The 20,950-nt window shown below is 37.1% G+C and overlaps 1 protein-coding gene across 3 annotated transcripts in view; it reads left to right on the top strand.

The window, feature by feature from the left end:
* PTPRN2 (protein tyrosine phosphatase receptor type N2) overlaps nt 1–20,950 on the top strand; it is a 634,777-nt gene that overhangs the window by 165,295 nt on the left and 448,532 nt on the right. The window contains exon 1 of one of the 3 annotated variants that reach the window (XM_085050286.1): nt 18,576–18,720. The exons of the other annotated variants lie outside the window; for them this stretch is intronic. Within the exon in view, the coding sequence (XP_084906412.1) occupies nt 18,591–18,720 (130 nt within the window). The 5' untranslated portion in view covers nt 18,576–18,590. Of the gene's footprint in view, nt 1–18,575; nt 18,721–20,950 lie in introns of those variants that run through there. 3 annotated transcript variants of the gene reach the window in all.

Below are 20,950 nucleotides of genomic sequence, written 5' to 3'. Positions count from 1 at the left end.
AGGAAATTGGTGTTTATGAAGAATGCATTAGAATTACAAAAAATTATTACAGGAATGAAACAGATTCCATGTATCCTGCGAAAGATATTAAAAAGTACAGAGGAAAGCTTTTATAGATATATATAGAGTTTTTTTCTGCATCCACAACACCATTGTGTAGAGCTTTTTGATTTTGTATCATTTGAATCTTTCTTATTTTTGGAAGATATAGATGTCATCCCAATAGCACCACATTCCTTTTGTTTAAAAAGAATGATCAATCAGAGCTTGTATTTGTATTTTTGTTTAAATAACACATTAACAAATATGTTTGCTAGAAGGGAAAAAAGGTCTGAATGTCTCCTTTGTGTCATGTTTCTATCAACTAGCAGTGACAATTGCCAACTGGGATCACGATGTATCAAACTCTTTGTGGCTCAGATAACTTTACAGCTCTTCTTCCAAAGGAAACTTACAAATTAGTGATAATATAATGCAAATATCTAAGGCTGCCGATCAATTCCTGCCTTACTGCCTTTGTTTTGAAGATCTGCATGGCACCTCATGGATTTTAACCTTTACATTAATATTTTGTCTTTTCCATGTCTGTGCTGGATCTTTTGCAATTTGTTCTCTTTCTGATCTTTGAAAACCGGGGCCTGTCTTTGTTTCTTCAGATGCCTTTTCTTTTTCCTGTTGGACTTCCTTGAGCAAACTCAACAGGCATCCTCTGGATGGTTCTCAGCATTGGATTGAGCAGCAGCTCAGCTGCTGAAAGTCCTTTTATTTGGGATGTTCATGAATGTGTTCCCCTGTTAATGATGTCACAGGCAGCTCTGAGCTTCCCTCTTGCCATCTTAGGTAATTTAAAAAGTTCAGCCTTTCCACAGGACCAGTGGTCCAGGTAAACACCAGGCTTGAAGTGATATAGCTGCATAATATGTTTTAAAAAGATACTTGAAAATGCATCAATCAAATTGCAGTTCATTATCAGTTGTTCCCACACTTGGAATGTCAGCAAGTCTCAATTCAAGCATGAGATTACTTCTTTAGCTGCTATATTCTCTAATAACACCACTTTTGGAAACTGTGAATAACAATATAGCATATCCAAACTAATTATGCCATTTTGTACCATTAATCTGTAATTATAGCCCATTTACATATTCAACATAAGACTGTTTTTTTATCATTGCACTACCAGTGCTTTCTTCGTGATTTGTTTATTACTTGGGAATATTTTCCCTTTCTATTTCCATATGCATTGCATTTTCTTATCTACAGTTCTAATCTCTATCTACATGCCTCATGTTCTTTTAAGATATCAACTCTTTATGGCACCCAATGTTTGACATATTGTTTTTAGTTTTTGAATAGCTACTCTAAATTCTGAAACTTTCAGGCTTGTTTCTCAAAATCATGATTTTAATTATACAAAACCTCAGTGGGTAGATTGTGTGCCTCACATAATCGTGATAAGATTGAAGCTTTACTTTGTCTTAGTAACAAGTGTGAATTCCCACAAAAGTTCTTTTTTCTCTTCTATGTAAAAAAAAAAAGTGTGTGTGTATATATATATATGTTATATATATATAAATATTTTGGTGGCTTTTTGTTTTCCACTAAAGGTGTTTTCATTCTTTACCTCATGGCTGCGGCTGAGTGCCTCTGACAAATGTAGAAGTTTCCTGAAAAGGCTGAGTAATGTTAAATCTCTTTTCAAATTCTGCTCTTGCTTTTTTTTCATTCTGAATCTTAGCATATACTCACTACATTTCAGGCCTCCCCTTCTGTGTTGTTTTGCCTGTACAAATGTCTGTGGTCATGGATAGACAGAGCAGTTAATGATAAATTGTAGTATCCTTCCAAGACATTCCCCTGTTGGGACTTTTTTTCACAGCTTCTTCTAATCTTAAAACTGAAAAAAAAGTTTCCCTCCATTTTAAGTCTTTATTCCTGTTGTTGTCAGGTTTCTTTGCACAAATATTGCACAGACCTGCAGTACATTTTTAGCTAAATTATCTCCAGTCTTTAAGGAAGGCACTGAATGTTCTTCCTGCTTGACTTAGTGTATGTCATGTATAGAACTATTAAACTACTTGTTTTCTTTACCCCAATTTGAGGTTTGTGAGGCTTTTTAAAATGCTGTATTCTCACATTTCTGTAACACGTTTAGAGAATTGATTTTCTATTCCTTATTTGACCTGTGAGCTACTCAACAACATAAAACCTCTGACCTGGAGAGAAAGTGTAAGGATGCTGAGTCTGCAATATTTTAGAAACTTAACTGTTCTGTTCCTTTTAGTTTTTATGTGGCTCTTTTGAACACCTAAAATTCCTGCCTGAGCATCCTCTTAATTTTTTTTTATACATTACTAAAAATCTGTGTTGTCTTTAGTTGTCCCTTCATCCCTTCTTCAGTGGAGACAGTAATGAAATGGAAAGACTTCAGCATTCCAGTTTAGCTCTTTCTAATTGCTGATGAGTTTCAAGTCTTTCCAGATAAATTCTTATTGAACTATGTTCACTTCTGATAATGTTATAGTTATTGATATTCAAGATAGTGTTAAACATTGAGCTTTTTATTTTTATTATAGTTATTAGCTTTTAGCAGGCATCCAGCTCATAGTCACATTCAAGATGGTGGAAGGATTTAAAAACAGCTAATACTGCAAAACAGTGTAAAACATCCTTCTAATTCAAAATGTTACATGGTCACAAGGTCAGTTATTTTGTTCACTCACATACCTTTTCTCTTTACAATTCTCAGTGATGAAGGTCTGTTCTCTCTAAAATTCCAGGCTTCCCATTTGATCAGGAGTGTAAAAGGCAAGTTTCAAAGGTTTGGATGATACTTCTTTAAATAATAATATTTAGAATCTTCAAACACGTTTGATACTCATCATCCATAAATTTCTAACCAGGTAGATGATTATATTTATCCTCATTTCAGAAAAAGCCATACATATCTTATTTGTAATGAGTATCCTCATGCACTGAAAGTATTTGGTAAGGTCAGTTCTATGTGACTTTTAGGCCAGGCTGCTCCCAGTAGTAAAGGAAACAGAGATTAAAAAATTCATTAAATTAAAAATAATTCACCTTAACACTCCATAAAATATTTATGGATAGTAAATACTTTTACAGAAATTACAACTGAATTTCAAACAATTTCTAAATAGAAGAAGGGTTAAACTGTCTGTCTGATGAAAACATAGTAAGTAAGTTAATCAGCCCTACATAGGTAGGAAAACATAATATCCTATATTTTGGGTTATAATGGCTCTGAGATTACCAACAATCTTCATTGAAAACTGCAAGACTGGTCATTAGCATGTGTTTGTATATATGTGGGAGAGAAAAGGATAAAATATTCTTCCTTTTTGTTCCATCAAAGTGAACTTTGTTGAGACATTGTCTGCAGATTTGAGCAGAGGGCACTCAATGCTCAGAAACCAAGACACTAAATTTAAGTTTAAAATTAAAATGTTCATCAACACTGAAAACTTCTTACTATCCATATTCTTAACCTGTGAGGTAATTCTACCACTCAATAAATAAAAATGGAATGTGGCACTCAGTGGTAGTTACTTAAACTGAGAGAATTTTCTTTAAGATGAGAATAACCTTCCTAAGACTGGACACCAAATTGAATTCAGAAATGAGAAAAATACTCTTGAACCCATCTTGTCGTAACTCAGCTTTTTCTCCCTTGTGGGCAGAGCAAAACCTGTCTGCTTTTAAATTTTAATTAAAACTTAGATTAGTTATGATCATCTAATCTTTCCTTTGCACTGCAGTGTCTGATCACTGCCTATAAGTATCCAAAGTTTAATCTGCTTCTGGTCCTCCCAGATTTGACAGTCTAATTAAGTGCTCAACTTTAGCACTTAGTATATAAGAAATCTCACTTAATGTTTTGATAAGATTTTAGATAAAATTGGGCACTTACCTGTTCTGCTGAAATATTTCTGAGTAATTTTATTGTTTTGTCTTTACTACTGCATTTGTCTCCTTTAGGAACCAACAGATTCCCTTCCTGCATTATGCTAAAAACAATTATCTGAAGGTTCATCCCACCATTGACAGTAAAGCATTACTGGCATCATACTGGGGTGTCTTTGAGACATTCCTTCAGTATCAAAATTAGTATCAAAAAATATGTGAACATAAAAACATGGGTTGTAAGGCTAGTGGTTCATTGTTTGTAAAATCCACTCTATTTTCCTCCCCAGGGTATGATGACTGAACAAGACGTGCAGATATCACTTTGTTATTTCTTGCACATGACTCTGCCCTTCTCTCTGTTGGTCTTTTTCCTCCTGTAGTCCTTCACCTCATCCCAGGTTGCTTGTGACTAATTGTTTTCCTTTGAACTTTGGGAAGATATGACATTCATGTCTTATTCTTAGGCCAGCAGCTAATCATCACAGATAGCTGTAGCACAACTGTTTCCAGTTAAGGAAGTAGATCCTTTTCCTTACGCCAGTTGCTCAGTGTGTAGGCAGGTGATCCACATTCTGGTAATTTCAGCAGATGTTAAATGGATGGAGATGTTATTTCAATTCTTCTTAGCAGCTTTGTTGAAAGCAGGCTCACTTTTGCCCTATTGGGGACCAGCTTGACTCAGTATAGATGCTTAAGGAGTTGTAAATTTGCAAAACTGTTAATCTTCCACCTCTTCACTCCTCATCCCACTGCCCCCACCACATCCCATTCCCATTTTCCTTGACATGTCCCATTAGTGACTTGTAAGATGGTTCTTGAAGCACTTTGCCACTCTGGCTTGACTCTGCAGCTGCTGAACGCAAACTGTGATACCAAATTCAATTCAGAAATGAAAAAAATACTCTTGAACCCATCTTGTTGTAACTCAGCTTTTTCTCCCTTGTGGGCAGTGCAAAACCTGTCTGCTTTTAAATTTTAATTAAAACTTAGATTATTTATGATCGTCTAATCTCCTGTGGTGTGGATGGTCCCAGCTCACCCATGCCTCTGCAGCCTCTCTCCCCTGGGGCTCTTTATAGGAAACAGGTGCTTTTAGGGTGCCTAAAAGGGTGTAAATTCAGGTAAGTGTATGATGAAGTGAATCATACACTTGATTTCACAAGCCATATTGCTTTAGCTGTCCATTGACTGGGGAGTCCCTGGCTGATTCCATCTGTATTTCATTTAGTCATGTAAATTTTGTCCTGTGCATCTCACTGAATGCAGTATTTAAGTTCAGCCATGTTTCAGACCCTGTGGAGAGGTGTTTAGAGGAATTCAGTTCTACTCTAAGGATAGGTAGCTTTCAGGTGCAGCTTTAATAGTCTTATTCAGACTGAACAGAACATGAGAAACAATTTCAAATTCCCAGTGCCAGGGCCACTGAAAAGGAATATCAACTTTGCTGCAGTTTGCCCTGGCCCTTGCTCTTGCAACATTTTAATTATTTTTCTGAAATCCTCTGGGTGCTCATCAGTTATCCATGTAGCAGCATAAACTAATCAGTGCTCAAATTCTGACCTTTGTTGAATAGCAAGGGCTCAGCCAATTTCCAATCCTGATGTGTTATTTTGGCATAAACTTCCTTGTTCAACCTATGCTGGAATATATCCTGATTTTATCTTGGAATTTCAGTTGGACAGATCATGGTAAAGGTCCTTGCTGGACAGCTGATGGTGTGAACTAATGTTCACTGGAAGATAGTTCTGCTTTTAGCCTTGAGAATGTTCTTGTGGTCTTATAATTTCACTTATTTTCATGCTTCAAAATTTTTCTTTGAAATAGGCACAAGATGCACCTGTTTGCATGTCTTTTATTTTTTAGTGACTGTGTTGTGTAATATTGTTTTTGTGGGGGGAAAAAAAGCTGTTGTATCTCTATAAATTTAGCAAATGCTGTCGTAGCAGACCTGTTGAAATAGTCAAACTGCAGTATTTTCCCTTCTTTTAAAAAAGGTGGGTCTGAAATGTCTTTTTTTAATATTGTTTCATTAATTTAAAAATACAGCACCTACCTCTGTTTCTATGTTAGTCATTCTTTGCTAAGGCTGCAGAAAGCATCAATTTTTATAATAAAACCTGCCATTTTAGACACTTTCACCTCCCTGCTGTTTCACTGAGAAAGATGCAGCTGAGGGTGGGTGATGCTGAGAAGGAAATGACATTGATTTTCTACTTTTGTCATACGGGAGTATTTTAAGATGTTCCTCTTTATTTTAACTTTTCTTTTTTAAGGATTCGAGAAAAATAGAAGAAAAATATTCAGAAGTTTGAGTCTAGGATGCTGTAATCAAAGCATGCCTAAAAAAAAATCCTTATTTTCTGGAGGATCTGTGCTAAGACACTGGAAGGGTTGGGTGAACTGCCTGTTCCCAGCTGAGTTTTGCAATAGCATAACCACCTAGGGCTTGGAGAGATCAAAGGGCCAGAATTAAGTCTCCTGGTTTCCTTCCTGGATGGTTGAGCAATTAGCCAAGAAGCTGTTCATTTAATATGGAACTCCTTGAAGAAGTGTAACAATGTTTTTTTCTGGAAAGCAGAATATTATTAAGTCAATATGGCTTTTTGCTATGATGCTTCCAATGTTTAGTGGCACAGACCATATTTGCATTAACAACAAGGTAGAAGTGCAATAGCTTTCCTTCATTTATTTTTCATGGATAATATTTTTACAGATTTTTTAAAAGCTAATTTCTCTTGCAAAATTTTCACTTGCATAAATAATTTTTCAAATATATCTAAGTAAAGATCTGGCTAGCTGACTCTGTGTCCTATGACAGTGTACTTAGGTAAGTTGTTAAGTTGCTTTTAGAGGTAATTCCAGATATGAAAATCAGTTGTGATATCGAAAACCAGGTAAAACCTTTCATGTGAGTCATAGCATTTATAACCTTTTAGAGGAGTTTCCCAAACATCCATCACTCTGCACAGATGCTGCAACTTTAGTGGTGCAATGAAGAGTGAGCAGCAGGTGGAGCATGCGTATTGATTTTGTCACTGCAGGACTTTGAATCCCACAAAGCAGAATTTAAACAAAATGCAGGAGCCCTGAGAGTAGTGTTACCAGTTCTGAGATGGGGAAAAAATATCCTGAGGCTATTATCCCTGTTATAAATGGTAGTGTGGACTTAGCATTTTCTTCCTGGTGGTGCTTGCTGTGTTACTCTATACTCTGAATAATGAATCTTATCTTTTACATATGCTCTTTCAATTTATGGAGGATTCATCAGGTGTCTGTGTCTATTTTTGAAAGAAAAATTACTGATCTGGGGTTGAATCACAGATATATAGAGAATAATCAAAAATCAGTCTCCTTAGCTGCTTTGCTAGGGGGCCGATTAATGGATTTAAATTCAGGATTTCTAGATTTAGTTCTCATATTAAGCATGGTCTGTTGTTGCACAAGTGATATTTACATTCTTTACGACTCCTGAAATGCCTGCTGCAGCTCCTATAAATATGAGATTTAAGGAACTTCAGATCAAATTACAGTACATCCTTCATTTCCAGGCTGCAGAATTGCTCAGCTTTGTTTTATTGAGTTAGTTAGGCAATAAAAAGTCAGTCATTGCAGAATGTGTGTATGTTGGGAGGAAGCTCCATTTTATCAGTGGGTTTGCTGTAGCTGAGCTGCACACAGTGAGTGAGCTATGTGTGTTCATTCCCTCAGGGCTGGTCTTACACAACACCAGTTAAGGTTACATGGCTTTTGGTACAAGGAATTAGTTTGCAAGTCATAGCTTTAGGACTGTGAAAATTCCGTTCTCAACCTCAGTAATCATTTCCATTAACCTTTGTACCTGTTTGTGTTGTTTACAAGTTAAAGATGAAGGGTCTTTGAAACTTTGGCTGTTTCTTTCAGTTGTCTGCCATTGCATCCAGTGTTTCTAATATTGAATGTTGTGAACTTAACCTGCAATAGGATTCTTCAAAAGCAGTCTTTGAGTTCCTTGAGTGACTCATTTCTGTTTGCCTTCCCCATGGGGCTCAGAACAGAATCCAACTTGCTGTATTTATTGGCAAAGCCGGGGAAAGATTTTGTCAGATGATACCTTGAAGATTCAAAAAGCACAGTCCCATCATGTAGTTGGCTTTTTTTTTTTGTGGTTGTTGTTGCAGATGAGCCCTGTCTGAAATCAGCTTTTATTGACATTGCCCCATGGCAACATAACACCACTTTGAATGTTTACATTTGTTCTGCCCTTCCCTGTTAAGCCATTCGGTCTGCTAACATATTTCTGCAGATTGAAAGAAAAACTCCATAAGCAATTGTCTGATTTAGCCAGCTAAGAAGTCTGGATAGGTGTAAAAACCCATTGCTCTGGGCTGCTAAATGATGAAGTGCAGTGTTAGCTCACTCAGGTGATTCATCTAGCTGAACATCCTCCTCTGACACTGATTGGTAGCAAATACTTAGGGATAGAGAGAAGAAGTGCTCCATACCGAGCAAGTTACAGAATAAGCTTTTCACTTGCATCACTTCTGAAACTCAGATTATTTAGGGACTGCTTGTATTTTACTAAGGAAAAGCTACTTGTAATACATGGAAGCAACTAAAAACTGCTGTTAAAGCACAGAAGCCATGATGTGATGAAATAGGAGGAAAGATGAGCAATAATTATGTCTTGTCAGCACAGGGTTCCCTTAAAAGTGCTTTACAGAGCAGTGATAGTCTCTGAAATTCAGTCTCTGAATATTAGCAACATTTTTTTGAATATTGTCTTTCCTCAAGCAAAACATTCTTATTATTCATAATGATTCTTGAGTCCTCTCAAGAAAATGATACAGCACATTTTTGGGATGGCTGTCCTGTTTTCCATTAAAATAACTTCTAAAATAGTTTCTTCTTTTGGCGAGGGCTTCCAAATTTCACTGTGAACAATCCCTTGGCATTCCTCAAAGGAGCCTGAATTATTGTAAAGTGGAGTCACAGCTGGAAAAAGTTCTGCATTTACAAGGACAAACATTTCACTGGTGCCTGAATCCAGGGAAAGCTGCTCCTCTGCCTGCTGCACCAGAGGACACTTTCTCCTTAATTGTAATTACTGCAGTATGATGTAAATGAAACCTGGATCTAGTATTTTTATCCTAAGGGGTTTTTTTTATGCCTATCAGGAGTAAAGACTGGTTTCCTAATGTATTAAACTAACAGGTTTCTTGTAATCAGGTTTGTAATTGGTGATATGCACAGTAGGATCATGTTTCACAGGAGGCTTGCCTTAGGTTTTCACAGTAACAGACCATTGGGCCACTGTCCCAGCACCATTTTCTGGGATATCACATAGATATATCCATTGCATCTTCTGTGTGCTTACTGTGGCTGTATCACCACTAATACTCATTATGAATTTTTCATACATCATATGTTTGTGCTTTAAATGGAAAAGGAAGACACCAGCACCTTTTGGATTGGGCAGGGAAAGAGATGAACTGATTGCACTGAAGTGATGATGATGTGGAAAAGTACAGGAAAGTTAAGAGCAAAACCGAATCTGCCATGGATCCATTCCAAATCCTGTTTTGGCAGCCCAAGATTAACTGTGATCCAGCTGTGGAAAGGACCCAATTATTTGCCCCTTAATCTTTTGCAAACTAAGTTCCTGGAAGCTGCATTCCATCTGCCTTGAAATCTGTGTTTTGGCTTATTTTTTGCTAAGAAATGCTACATCCTCTAAGGATGGACAGCTTTGGGATTCAGAGTGACTATGCCATATGATACATCATTTAAATGTTAGAAAAGCTGTTTCTTTATGAACAGTATACTTAGTAGATAATCTGATAGGTCCATTTACCCTTTAACTTCTTGCATTGTTGTTAATAGTATCAAATTCTGGCTGCATTGAAACACTGCTATTGGCCCCATTTTCCACTGCTCTCTCTGGGATTGAACCTCATTTTTAATGTTCTGTAGTAAATTTTCTTTAGAAAAAAATGTATTTTTTACTACACTAAAAAATTTGTTTTTCTTTTTCTGTGTTTTTTTTTTTCTTTTGTTATTAGATCAGTGACAAGGCTGATGCTCAGGATTAATTTTTTGGAAGCATTATAATAGCAAAAAAACAGTGTTGTAAAACTGCCAGAAAAAGTACCAGTGTGCTACATATGCTGTCCTACAATGGTTTAGCAGGATCTGGGTTAACCGTGTCTTCCTTACCTATAATCTCTTTGTGGTCATTGCTAAGGGGTGTTATTTTGGACCAGGTGCCTTTTTAAGACACTTTTTTGGTTGCCCACTAACTCTCTGCAAAGCTGGCTACCTGTAGTAAGCATAAATCAGTAACAGGTGCTCTTCTAAAAGTGTTTTCATCAGTTTTTTGCTCAATGAATTTTTGAAGAAGAGCTCACACATGAGCAGGACTTGCTGCTGGTGTGCTCTTCCTCCCCTGTGCAGGGAGAAGTGCATCAATTCTCCATGAATTGATGGTGGAGAAGGTGGCATCAATTCATTTGCTGCTGTCCACAGCAGAGCAGGCACATCTGGATGGGAGATGCTTTGTGCTGAGGAGCAGTGTTAAGAGTCTCTCTCCCTTATCCTCAGAGATGTCAGAAATATTCCAGGATCTCATAAAAACATGTTGCCAGGCAAATAATGCAGAGCTGAATTAGTTTGACTATTTTGCTTCTGTGTTCCTGTTGAAGAAGCAGGTTCATCTAAACGAGGCAGCATAAACACGAAGGAGAGTGTTTGGGTTTAATGTTACAATTTATGAAAAAAACCTTAACTGTCAAAGACTTAAAAGGTTCAGCATCTGCTGTATCATATACTGCCAGCCTCTGCGGGGGAATCAGGGCAGCATAGTCCAGAAAAGTAGCAATAAGATAAAAGCACAAGTGAAGTTAGAATCTTTCCTTTGTGTTTAGAAAGCTTGCACTGTAGGCTATCAGATCATTCAGCATATTTATACCCACTAGTCCGAATTTTAAAGCTTTTCCCCATTTAAAGTGTTTTTTGTTTGGTTTTTTGTTTTTTTTTTTAATATTGAAATCTGAGCACCTTTTAATTTTCAGTATTTGTGTTCTCTATCTCTGGTAGATAAAGAATTAATGTTATCCTCATTGCACAGATGGGACATGGAAGGACTAAAGGGTCAGGTTCACAGAGATATGTAAATATTTATATTTCCATTGATTTCAGTAGCAAGTCTCCTACCTACATAAGATGCTTAAATATGTTTTTGGTCACGGACCTTGGCGATTAACTGACATTTTACAGGAAATCAGTAGTGACATGGGGATCTGAACCCTTTAGTGTTCTTTGAGTTCATCTTTTTTTGCCGTGTGCTTGCTGAGATTATGTGAAGTCTAAGCCTTCCATTCTCACCAAGCTGGTTTTAGCATAATGGGACAGAGGTAGAGAAAGCTGCTTTGATAGCTGTTTGCCTTGGGCATTATAAAACAGAATTGACTTTAAAAAGGCATTTACAAGTGACCTAGTGCTTTCTGGGAGATGGCCACCGCTGTTGGATCAAAAGCTAGAGGAGATACAGCTTCGGGACAGAACTAAAATCTCTCTGTACTGCTAAAAGAATCAGTATCAGAAGAACTGGGGGAGGGGGGTGAGGGGAAAGCAGGGTAGGTAAAAGTGATAATTTCTGAATATTTATAACCCCTTTTGTGCTGTCACACAATTGAAAACAAAGGAGGTGGAGACTGTGTTCATAATTAAACTCTAATTCTCCAGGTCAGAGGGTAAGGTGACCTGTCTGCTCTATCTTCTTTTCAGGCCAACATATGGTGTGATTGATATTGGCTCTAGAGAGGTCCTCATACAGCTGGAATGCTGGGGATGTGAATGTGATATCAGTTCTCTAGGGAGAGCTGTAAATTTAACATTGGGGGATAAAGTGAATACAGTATCAATAAAAAGATATTGCTGCTATTTTTGTCACCTGTGCATTGACAGTCACAGCATTGGCAATAACATGCAGGTCAAAAAACCTTCCAAAATGTGATGAAGAGCTTACTTTGTTCTTCAGTTTCAGCACTGGGGAGTACAGATCTGATTTAAAAATAAATAAATAAGGTCTCTTTCTTCCACTTTGATGTAAGAGCTGTTGATACGGCAGCAAAGGTTACTTGAATTAATTCTGGAGAGGAATGTAAATACCAAAGTGTAGGATAACAGGATAATTATATTAATTGGTACAGTAAGGGTATTTTCTTCTCATGTATGAAAAAAAAGTATTTTCTGTGTTAAATATAAAAAGAAGGAGTAAAGGAAAGACTGTTTAAAAAACAATGTAGAAAAAACAGTGGGAAAAAATTATAGAAAAAGCTGCCTGCCATCAAGTGTAAGACCTCTGAGTTCAAGAAGGTAGTACATGATGCAGGCTTACTGATTTAAATTGAGATTGGATTGCTTCTAAGAACAGCTTTTTTTTAGTCCTTTTCATCTTGAAGGATAAGGTTATAATTACTTATTTGGCATCTGTATCTTTATAGTACTTTGATTTCTGCAGTGAACACAATTGTGAAAAGCAAAGCAGGCTTTTTTGATTTCAATTAGGCAGACTCTTTTTATTTATTTTTTTAATCAAAAACGATGAGTGAAAAATTGAACTAATACATTCCAAGTAACAGAATTTTAATTCTTTTAACCAAACTCTACAGTATTGTCGCAGTGTTAGAAGCTCTTCTGGCAGACTTTGTGTTGGTTACTAGAGAACAGGCTCAGTACAGAGAGCTTTTGGAGAACCTACGACTTCAGAGACAACAGACAGACCTTAAAGAGCATCAGTGCAGCACATGGAAACTGTGGAAAAACACAGATCTGTATATGGACAGCAATTATGCTGTGGCAGGAGCCCTACAGGGATGAGGAAAGGGTGATATGTCTTTGCATGAACAATTCACTCTGTCAAGGCTTGGACATACAGCTTTAGGCAAGAATATTAGATACCTCCAGTCTGCTACATACAAAGGCATTTTTCTCAGTTCAATCACTTCTGTACTTTCCAAGTGATTGGTGAAAGGAAATCAGTAGGTTATACCTGGGGTTTCTGGCTTATTTTTCCTTCCATCAAAAGTCCAGAAAACTGAGAACTTATCTGGGGATTTTAATGGTGAAAATTCAATACTGCAGCCTCATTACCGTTCTGTTATGGATTCCCTTCATCCAATATCTTGATATTACCACTTAGAGCACTAAAATGGTTTCAGTTTATTAAACTAAGTGTTTAGTTGGAGAAAATCAAAAGTGCATGCTAATGTCACTGTATTGACAACCCTTCATCCTGGCTGTGGAGCTGCCTGCATTGCTGTTAGCATTCCACGTGAGGTTCTCTAATGCTAGAGGCTGAAGCCACAGTGAAGACAATTCTGTCAGATCGCTGCTGCTTAATTAGGCAATGTTGCTTTCAACAGTCCTGCTCAAGAGTTGTACTCCTAAAATACCAGGCTTTTCCAAGGACCTGTGTACGTGTGACTTGTGTAACATGGTCTCCAGCCTGAGTATTTCTGAAAATTCGGTGTATAGATATTCAGAATGATTTTAAAAGCCTCCTTTTCAGTTAGAAAACTGGCAGTATAGAGACTTCTGGTTCGCCTAGTTTTGAAACATATTTGCACATGTTTTCTAGAAATAAAATATATATGTTGCTAACTAATTGGCTGTGGCTTGATTGACAGACCAAAATATTTTTAATTGCAAATCCTAAATCTAATTTAAATCTCATTTCATCTGTTCTAAAGAAGCTTGACTGATTAAAGGCATTTAATTTCACTGCCATGCAATGGATATGATCTTTGTGCTACCTTTTTTTTAACTGGCTTTTCAATGGCAGCAGTGCAAGTGACGCCTATAGACCTGAAGGGAGACAGAAAAGACAAAACTTCAGTGTATTTCCCACAAATAACAAAGGTAAAGGTTAAAGAATAAAACAGATTAATGCTTGTCTCCTTTAAAAATACACCTTGAATCTACCTAAATAGATGTTATCATCATAAAGCATGAGTGTCAACTTCTGTCAGTCAAACAAATGTGTTAGGGTGATGATGGTGAGAATACAACTCATTTTTGTTTTAACAGGCTTAGATTTACTGCAGGTGATCTGGATTTACTTATTGTCATATAATTTGGGCAGTATGAAGGAAGTTATAGTCAAGATCTCTTCAAGTGAGGTATGCTTTGGAGAAAGAGATAATACGATTATTGTAGTAGCTGAGATACTTGATAAAAAATGGAAAAGTTTCTGACATGTCAGCCTTTCTTCTAAAGGGCAGGGGAAGAGGCACAGGAGTTGAAGTGATGTGCCCCTAGGTGGGGACATGCTGTCAAGGCATTTAAGGAGCTACACTTTGCTATTTCCCCTGCACTGATTGTTTTGTTGGTGAGGTTTTAGCTTCTACTATTGACAGTCTCGTAGAAGTCATATGAATCTTTCTGGGGAAAAAGGAATGTCTCTGTTTAAGTGCTAGGGGAAAAAAACCAACTTTCTGTACATGGAATAAAAATGCAAGTTGCAAATTGAGCAGGTAAATGTGCTGGTTCACCTAAACCTGTGTGCTTTGATTGTCCTGGGAGGTGGGAAAATACCTATTCCTTGTTGTTTTATCTAAGTCTGAATGTCATTTCTGACACTGTAAGGACAAGATATGTGAAGGAGACTTAGGATGTTCTGTAGATTCTATAATTTGGGTATTTTCCCCCTCCTGTGATAACTGGCTCTGAAACAGTGATGCAGGGCAGGTGTCTCCTATGGCACAAAGGAAGTCTCTTAGTCCTGTTTGATAGAACTTTGAGTACTTTTGTATTTACTCAAACAAATATCTTACATTCGTCCCCTGCCAGAACCACCAAGTAAGGTATCAGTGAATTCCTGAATTATTTATTTACCTAAAGTGACTTTGCTGTGTGTGTTTTTTTAAAACGTAGCATTGTAAGGATGACCATTGCCTGCCCATTGCATTCATTCAGTTCAGTCATTCATTAAGTTTTGAATTTTGGCAGAAAGGCAAGGTCTGAAATACATTCAGTAGCTATGAACTGTGGAAATTGGCATCTGGCTCAAGGAGAGCTCCCAGGTACTTTCAAGGTTTCCTTGATGTGTTTGTCTGGGTGATCCAGATATTTTCAAACCAGAGCCACAAGATGCAGGCGAGCACCTGAAAGACAAAGAATATTTTAGAAGAATTAGGAGAGTAAAGAAAGGTGAGAAATGTAGATTCTGGTGTAGGACCTGTGGTGACTTAAGGAGAATGGGAGAGAATTGCAGGAGAAAGCAGCAGAGAGCACTTGGAGGGAGTTGGCATTTCTGTGGAGGTGGGATATGAGCCTTAATGAATAAGGGCTTTGGCTCTAAAGGAATAAATGGGAGCCATTCCAATCCTTCTTCATAAACATGCCTGCTATTTCTTTAACCATTCTCATTGTCTGGTGTTGAACCTGTTCCTTGCTTGGTTTTGGATAAGCAGGGCAGCAATACTCAGAGTATTTTAGGGAGGGCATTCAGATGTTTCAATATTTTAAGACTAGTAACAGCTTTCTGTGCTCCTCAGCATTTTTCAGTGTCCACAGCTGTGCATAGTGAAGCTTTCTACTTATTACCCCCTAAAAGAAGATAATTATATTTATTCCCAGCAAAGTATAGCTATAGATTATTTTGTCCAATGTATACAAATTTCCATTTTTCAGCAGTTAACTTTGTTTTCTCAGATTCCCACATGTTATCAAGAACCTGAGCTTTCACAATATTTTTATTTTCACAATGTCAGATTTTCCTTTATTTCAAGATTTGTACTAACCTGTGAAGATGGCCATACCACCTGTCACAGCTCCTTATAGACCATAATTAAATAATCCAAAGATCCTAAAGGACCTTATATGTAAGCAAGAGCACTGAAATGGAATCAATATGTATGTAATTGTAAATGCAGGGTGAAAACAGAATTCTTTGTACTGCTATTTTTAGGTTAAATACCAGCACTTTCCATAACACAAGTGCTCATTTGTAGCAAGTGAAAAATTTATTGATGGAAATATTTAAAATAAATAGCAAGGAGGAAATGCTTGAGTGTGACTAAATGTGATTAGAATATTTTTGGTCAATCATTTCTTGAATTTACTCTCTGAAAATTGGTGTTGTCACTACCTACAGTCTAAGGAGAAAGAGAGGCAGCAAGTGTGTGGAAGTCACAACTGAGAGGAAAACTCCTCCCTCTCCAGAGCTGCCAAATTCCCCATTTACTGCCTTTGCTAAAATAATCCTGCACATGGAATCCTCCTGGAAATGGGTATTGGTAGGAGTTTCCTGACCTGGATCAGTGCAGCAGCAGGAGAGGTGAATTTAACCCCTATTCATATAGCTCCTTTCTTACTAAATGAAGATGTTCTTTGAGAAATACAATACATTTGACACTGTATTTACCATTCATGTCTACTATGAACAGAATTATTTTATAGACAGACACATTGTTCTCTCACATATTAATTTTTTTAAATGCATTTCACTTCTGCTGACAAGCTATTAAAATTCAACATTTAAATGTCACACTATGGCATGTAATTTGCTGTCATGAAAACAACTATGGATTTATTTTCTGGTGAGATTCTCGTTAAGTATTGAGCAATATGTCAAAACCAAAAAGTGTCATGACTTCATGAAGGGGGGGAAAAAGAAATCCCCAAATGGTATGGAATATTAAAAATTGCCTGTACTGATAGGAAGAGATTGAATGGCTCTGGTTATTATTTTTTTCAATTTGGAAAAGGAAATATAATTGTTCTGGTGGTTTGGAGTTTTGATACGATTCTGAATAGGTCAGACCAATCAAAATGCAAGACTTAATTACTGAAGCTGAGTTCAGTCAACTCTTGAATGGAGACCACCAGTGATAAACTGAAGATGATATACAAAGCAGTTGTCGTGCTGCTGTTCCTTTTTATCTTTTTTCTTCTTTCTGAGTCTATTTAACATTAAACCAATAATCCAGCATGGCTGTAAAGAGGAGTGTGCTGTTTCAGGCACAGATGCCACTGAGGAGTATAATGCCTTGATCCCCTCTGGATTTTAAAGATGATAGACACCTTTTGCAAGAAGCAGCACATTTCAGTGGCTGACACAAACTTAATTTGGACAATTTTCTTTACTGAATTCCTCCCACACCCGTATAAAATCCATTATATTTATTTAATCGTTGCCCTTATCAGCTGTTCAGGTTTGTTTTATGCTATCAGACAGGCACTGTATTCCAACCCTCAGAGGGCAACATATTAATCTCAGCTGAAAAAAAAGGCATGCTATAATTCTCCAGTGCTTTCATGCTAAAAGTTGTTGGTAACAGTAATAAAAATTATTTTATGCTTAATACTGTTTGATTTAGTAATATTTTGAAGGTCCACCCAACAGCTTATTTTTCATTCCCACATTATCCGTAGAAATTGATTCATTCCTTTCATTTTTGTAACACTAAAATATATCTAAAGTGAAACCAAATAGCATATTTGTTATTTCAAAATATTTTCACTGAAAACTATTTTACGTTATGTGCAATAACACATTCAATAACAAAGAATGTGATTGCTTTCTTAGATAAATGTTATATTATCCTCCAGGCTTCTGTAAACTTTCCCCCTAAGTGATTTTTCTTTTCCCTCTTCCGTTTTTCATTTTTACTGAAGCCATAACAGTATGCATAGCTTCAACATGACTACACAACAGATTTCCATGTGAAAAGTACTGTGAAAGATTTTTAGTAACGTTTTTTTACTGTCAGACTACCCTTTCTTTCAAACAGCCCTTTTAGAAATTCTGTTAAAATGTGTGTGTCTGGTGTCAAGCGCATCAGATCCAGGCAGGGATGGGCAAGTGCTCAAAATGACCTGTCATTGCTAAAGGGAAGTGGTAAAGAACATTGTGCTGCTGTGAAAGGAACCTATCTGTGCTAAAGTCTGTAAAAGTTCCTGTATGAAATAATCGGGGGGAAGACAATGTCTATAAAATTCTTAAACGCAACTGTGAATTTTATTTTGAATATAGAATAATTTTTAGAAATAAAATTATTGCTATCGCCATGGCTGTTACAGAACAGTCCCAACCTGGATTTTGCTTTTCAAGTCCTTTCAAATTGTGTTGAACCAAATATTAAACAGTGAACAAAACCTGTGTAGGGAAAGATTCCTGCATTATACAAGGTGCTGGTTTGTATGGGGCACAGGGATTTCCAGTGAGGGCATTAACCTGATTCTTGCAAGCAAAGAGGCAATTGTGGTGCTCTATGAAGAATTTCTCATTGTAAGTGGAGCTAATGAACAAAGCTTCTTCCCAAGGCCTCATTGGCATCTTGGTTCCTTTTGTAACAAAATCCTGTTGCAGTTCTAGCAAAGGTTGTGTTCTTTGAGAAGAAACAAGTCCTAGTCTGGTACTGGCAGAATGGAGACAGAGATATACAAAGGGAAGACATTGCCATACTCTGCTTTTAACCAGGAAAGGGAAATGTGAGAAACTGAAAATGAGAGCTGCAAAGCACCTGATCCCCTTCTCAATTAAGCCTCAGCTCAGGTTTAATTGGCAGGCTCACCTGCACAGGATCTGGAAGAGCCAGGTGAGAAGCAGCAGGGGGCTGTATGAAATCACTGTGATTGCAATAGGACTGCAAGGTTTATGGGATGAGCTCAGAACACTCTAAATGGAGTCTCTATTCTCCTCCTCCATCTCATCCCTGATTTTCCTTCCCGTTACTGCTACAGAGAGGACTACACCATTGTTTTTATTAAGAGGTCACCAGGTTCATCTTTCAACACGCTCAGCCACTTCAAGTGAGTGAATCCAGGTAGAAATAGTAATGTTAAAATAATTAATTAAAATTTCTGAGGTGTTTTTGTCTTTGTTAGAGAAGTAGAGCATGCTTTTATGTCTTTTCATCCTGGTTAGCCACTGAATAAGCCAGCTTTGATGGGATTCAGTATAACCATGTCAGCATAGTGCTCTTTCTGGGTTAATTAGCCTTGCTAAGATCTACAGTGCTTTGTTTTGTACACATTATAGCTTTTCCAGTGCCAACTTAAGTATCTCTTCATGGTAGTCCATTTGTTGTGTAGATATGTTATTTATGGTCAATTCTAGACCCTCTTGGCATTAAAAATGCTAAGTCCTTGCCTTAAATTTCTATCAGATTTTTCAGGTTATGAGCTTTGTGCTTAGCATGTTTATTTTATTTACTGAAGCTTTGCTTACTTTTAGTGATGTCATCAAATTGATCATTAGAACTAGAGCAGGTTGTGTATTGTTGTTTAAATAGCTTTCTAAACAAGACCTACATATATTGACTTCCTGTTCTAAACTTCCTTAGAATGGGAAAGGCTTATCAAGTTTGCTAGTTTCCTTCTCTTTTCACAGAGGAAATATTTTGATTTTATTGTTAATTTACCAAGGGAATCTAACCTCTTATAATAAAATTCAGTCTAGATGCAATGAACCCTGACCAGTATCTTCAAATGCACCATATGCATAATTTGTCTGGTACTTCTCTGAGAAATTTTTTTGTTTAGTGTGATAATGAGTTTACACACAAGAGTTTTATTTGTCTTTTATTTACTAGCAGTTTTGCAGGCTTTAAAATTTGTCATCCAGTTCCACATGGACTGTCCAATTTACAAAAATCTGCCTACCTAAATCTTTGCAGTTGGTTTTGCTAGAGAAGCTGTTGCATGAACAGGCCCAGAACTGAATGATGAACAGTTGAATTCAGTGTTTTCCAAGTTAGTGAATCAGTGCTTTGGTTGAAGTACGTAATCCTCTTCCATCTCTAGTGAGTAGATAATTTAAGGTTTAGATGCCCTCTACAACAACTTTTTTTGCCAATAAATGGGTTATCATTGGGTGCTTCCCCATGAACACCCTCTAAAGGGGAAATCTGGGGGTAAATTATTCTTGCATCGCCCTGTGCACAAGCAGGAATTTTGTCTAGTAGATTTGGGAGGAATTAAACTGGGAGGAAAAGACAAAGATGATTTTGTAATTTTTAAGAGTGATGAAAAAGAAGTTTTACCAGTGATAAGAGTTCTTCTGTCTGTATCTCCAAGGATTATAATGTTATTGCTATCTAATTGATCCAAGCCTTTGCACTGCCCGTGGTGGTTGGGAAGTGCCCACCAGGGATGTGCTGGGATTAGAGTCACAGCTCTTTTACTTTGCACAGAGCATTCTGCATCCCAAAACACAACCTTTTTCCTTCCATTTACATGGCATAGACTGATTGTCAGTGCTGCCTAAATGCTGCAAATAAGCTCCTTGCTACACTACCATTCTCTAGGAGTCATAGATTATATTCCCAGGTTTAAAGCTGTTTACTGCATCCATCATCAATACCACTAAATGGTAGTTCATCTAATCTGCCTTAAGGGACACAAGTGAATTTTGTCAAAGTAGTCCCAGATAAATGATTGTACAATATACATTATTTCTCCACAGTTATTTATAAATACATTTTAAAGGAAAAAAAAAAGTATTGTGAGAAAAATGGTTGGTCTCACAGAAAGAGTAACAAATGAACATTGTCACAGATGTAGTGACACACTTCACTTGTAGGAGCAGTAGCATTATGATTATTATATCAACCAGTTATCTAACAAAGTTTGATAGTAAATGCTGCAGTGGTTTGACAAGATTCAATGGCAAAGTACACTTGATTATTTACTGCATAGAGGACTGGGTCAGATAAAACTGCCAGGAAGATCCTACTATTGAGTCATGAGGCTTATAAAGGACCCCCTTGTGTTCTAAACTCCTTTCTGAGAGGACTTCAGGTGTGGCTGGTTTAGGACTTAGTGGCAGGCTTGGCTGATGGTTTATTCTAAAGAATTATATGTGCATATTAATCCTTTATATCACTTAACTAAGACTTCATGTCTCAGCACTGTTATTTCCAATCCACTTGCTGAGTACCTGACATGATAAGCATTCTCTCAGTTTCCATGTGTGGCCTTGAGAGGTGTCCCTACTCAAGGGCAAATCCTGGCGTGGAGCCACTGCTGTGCAGAGCTCAGT

The sequence above is a fragment of the Lichenostomus cassidix genome, chromosome 2, assembly GCF_008360975.1.
Source record: "Lichenostomus cassidix isolate B80296 chromosome 2, HeHo_3.0, whole genome shotgun sequence".
Taxonomy (NCBI): Eukaryota; Metazoa; Chordata; class Aves; order Passeriformes; family Meliphagidae; genus Lichenostomus; species Lichenostomus cassidix.
The sequence above is the reverse complement of the archived record's forward strand: the minus strand, read 5'-3'. Positions and strand labels throughout refer to the sequence as shown.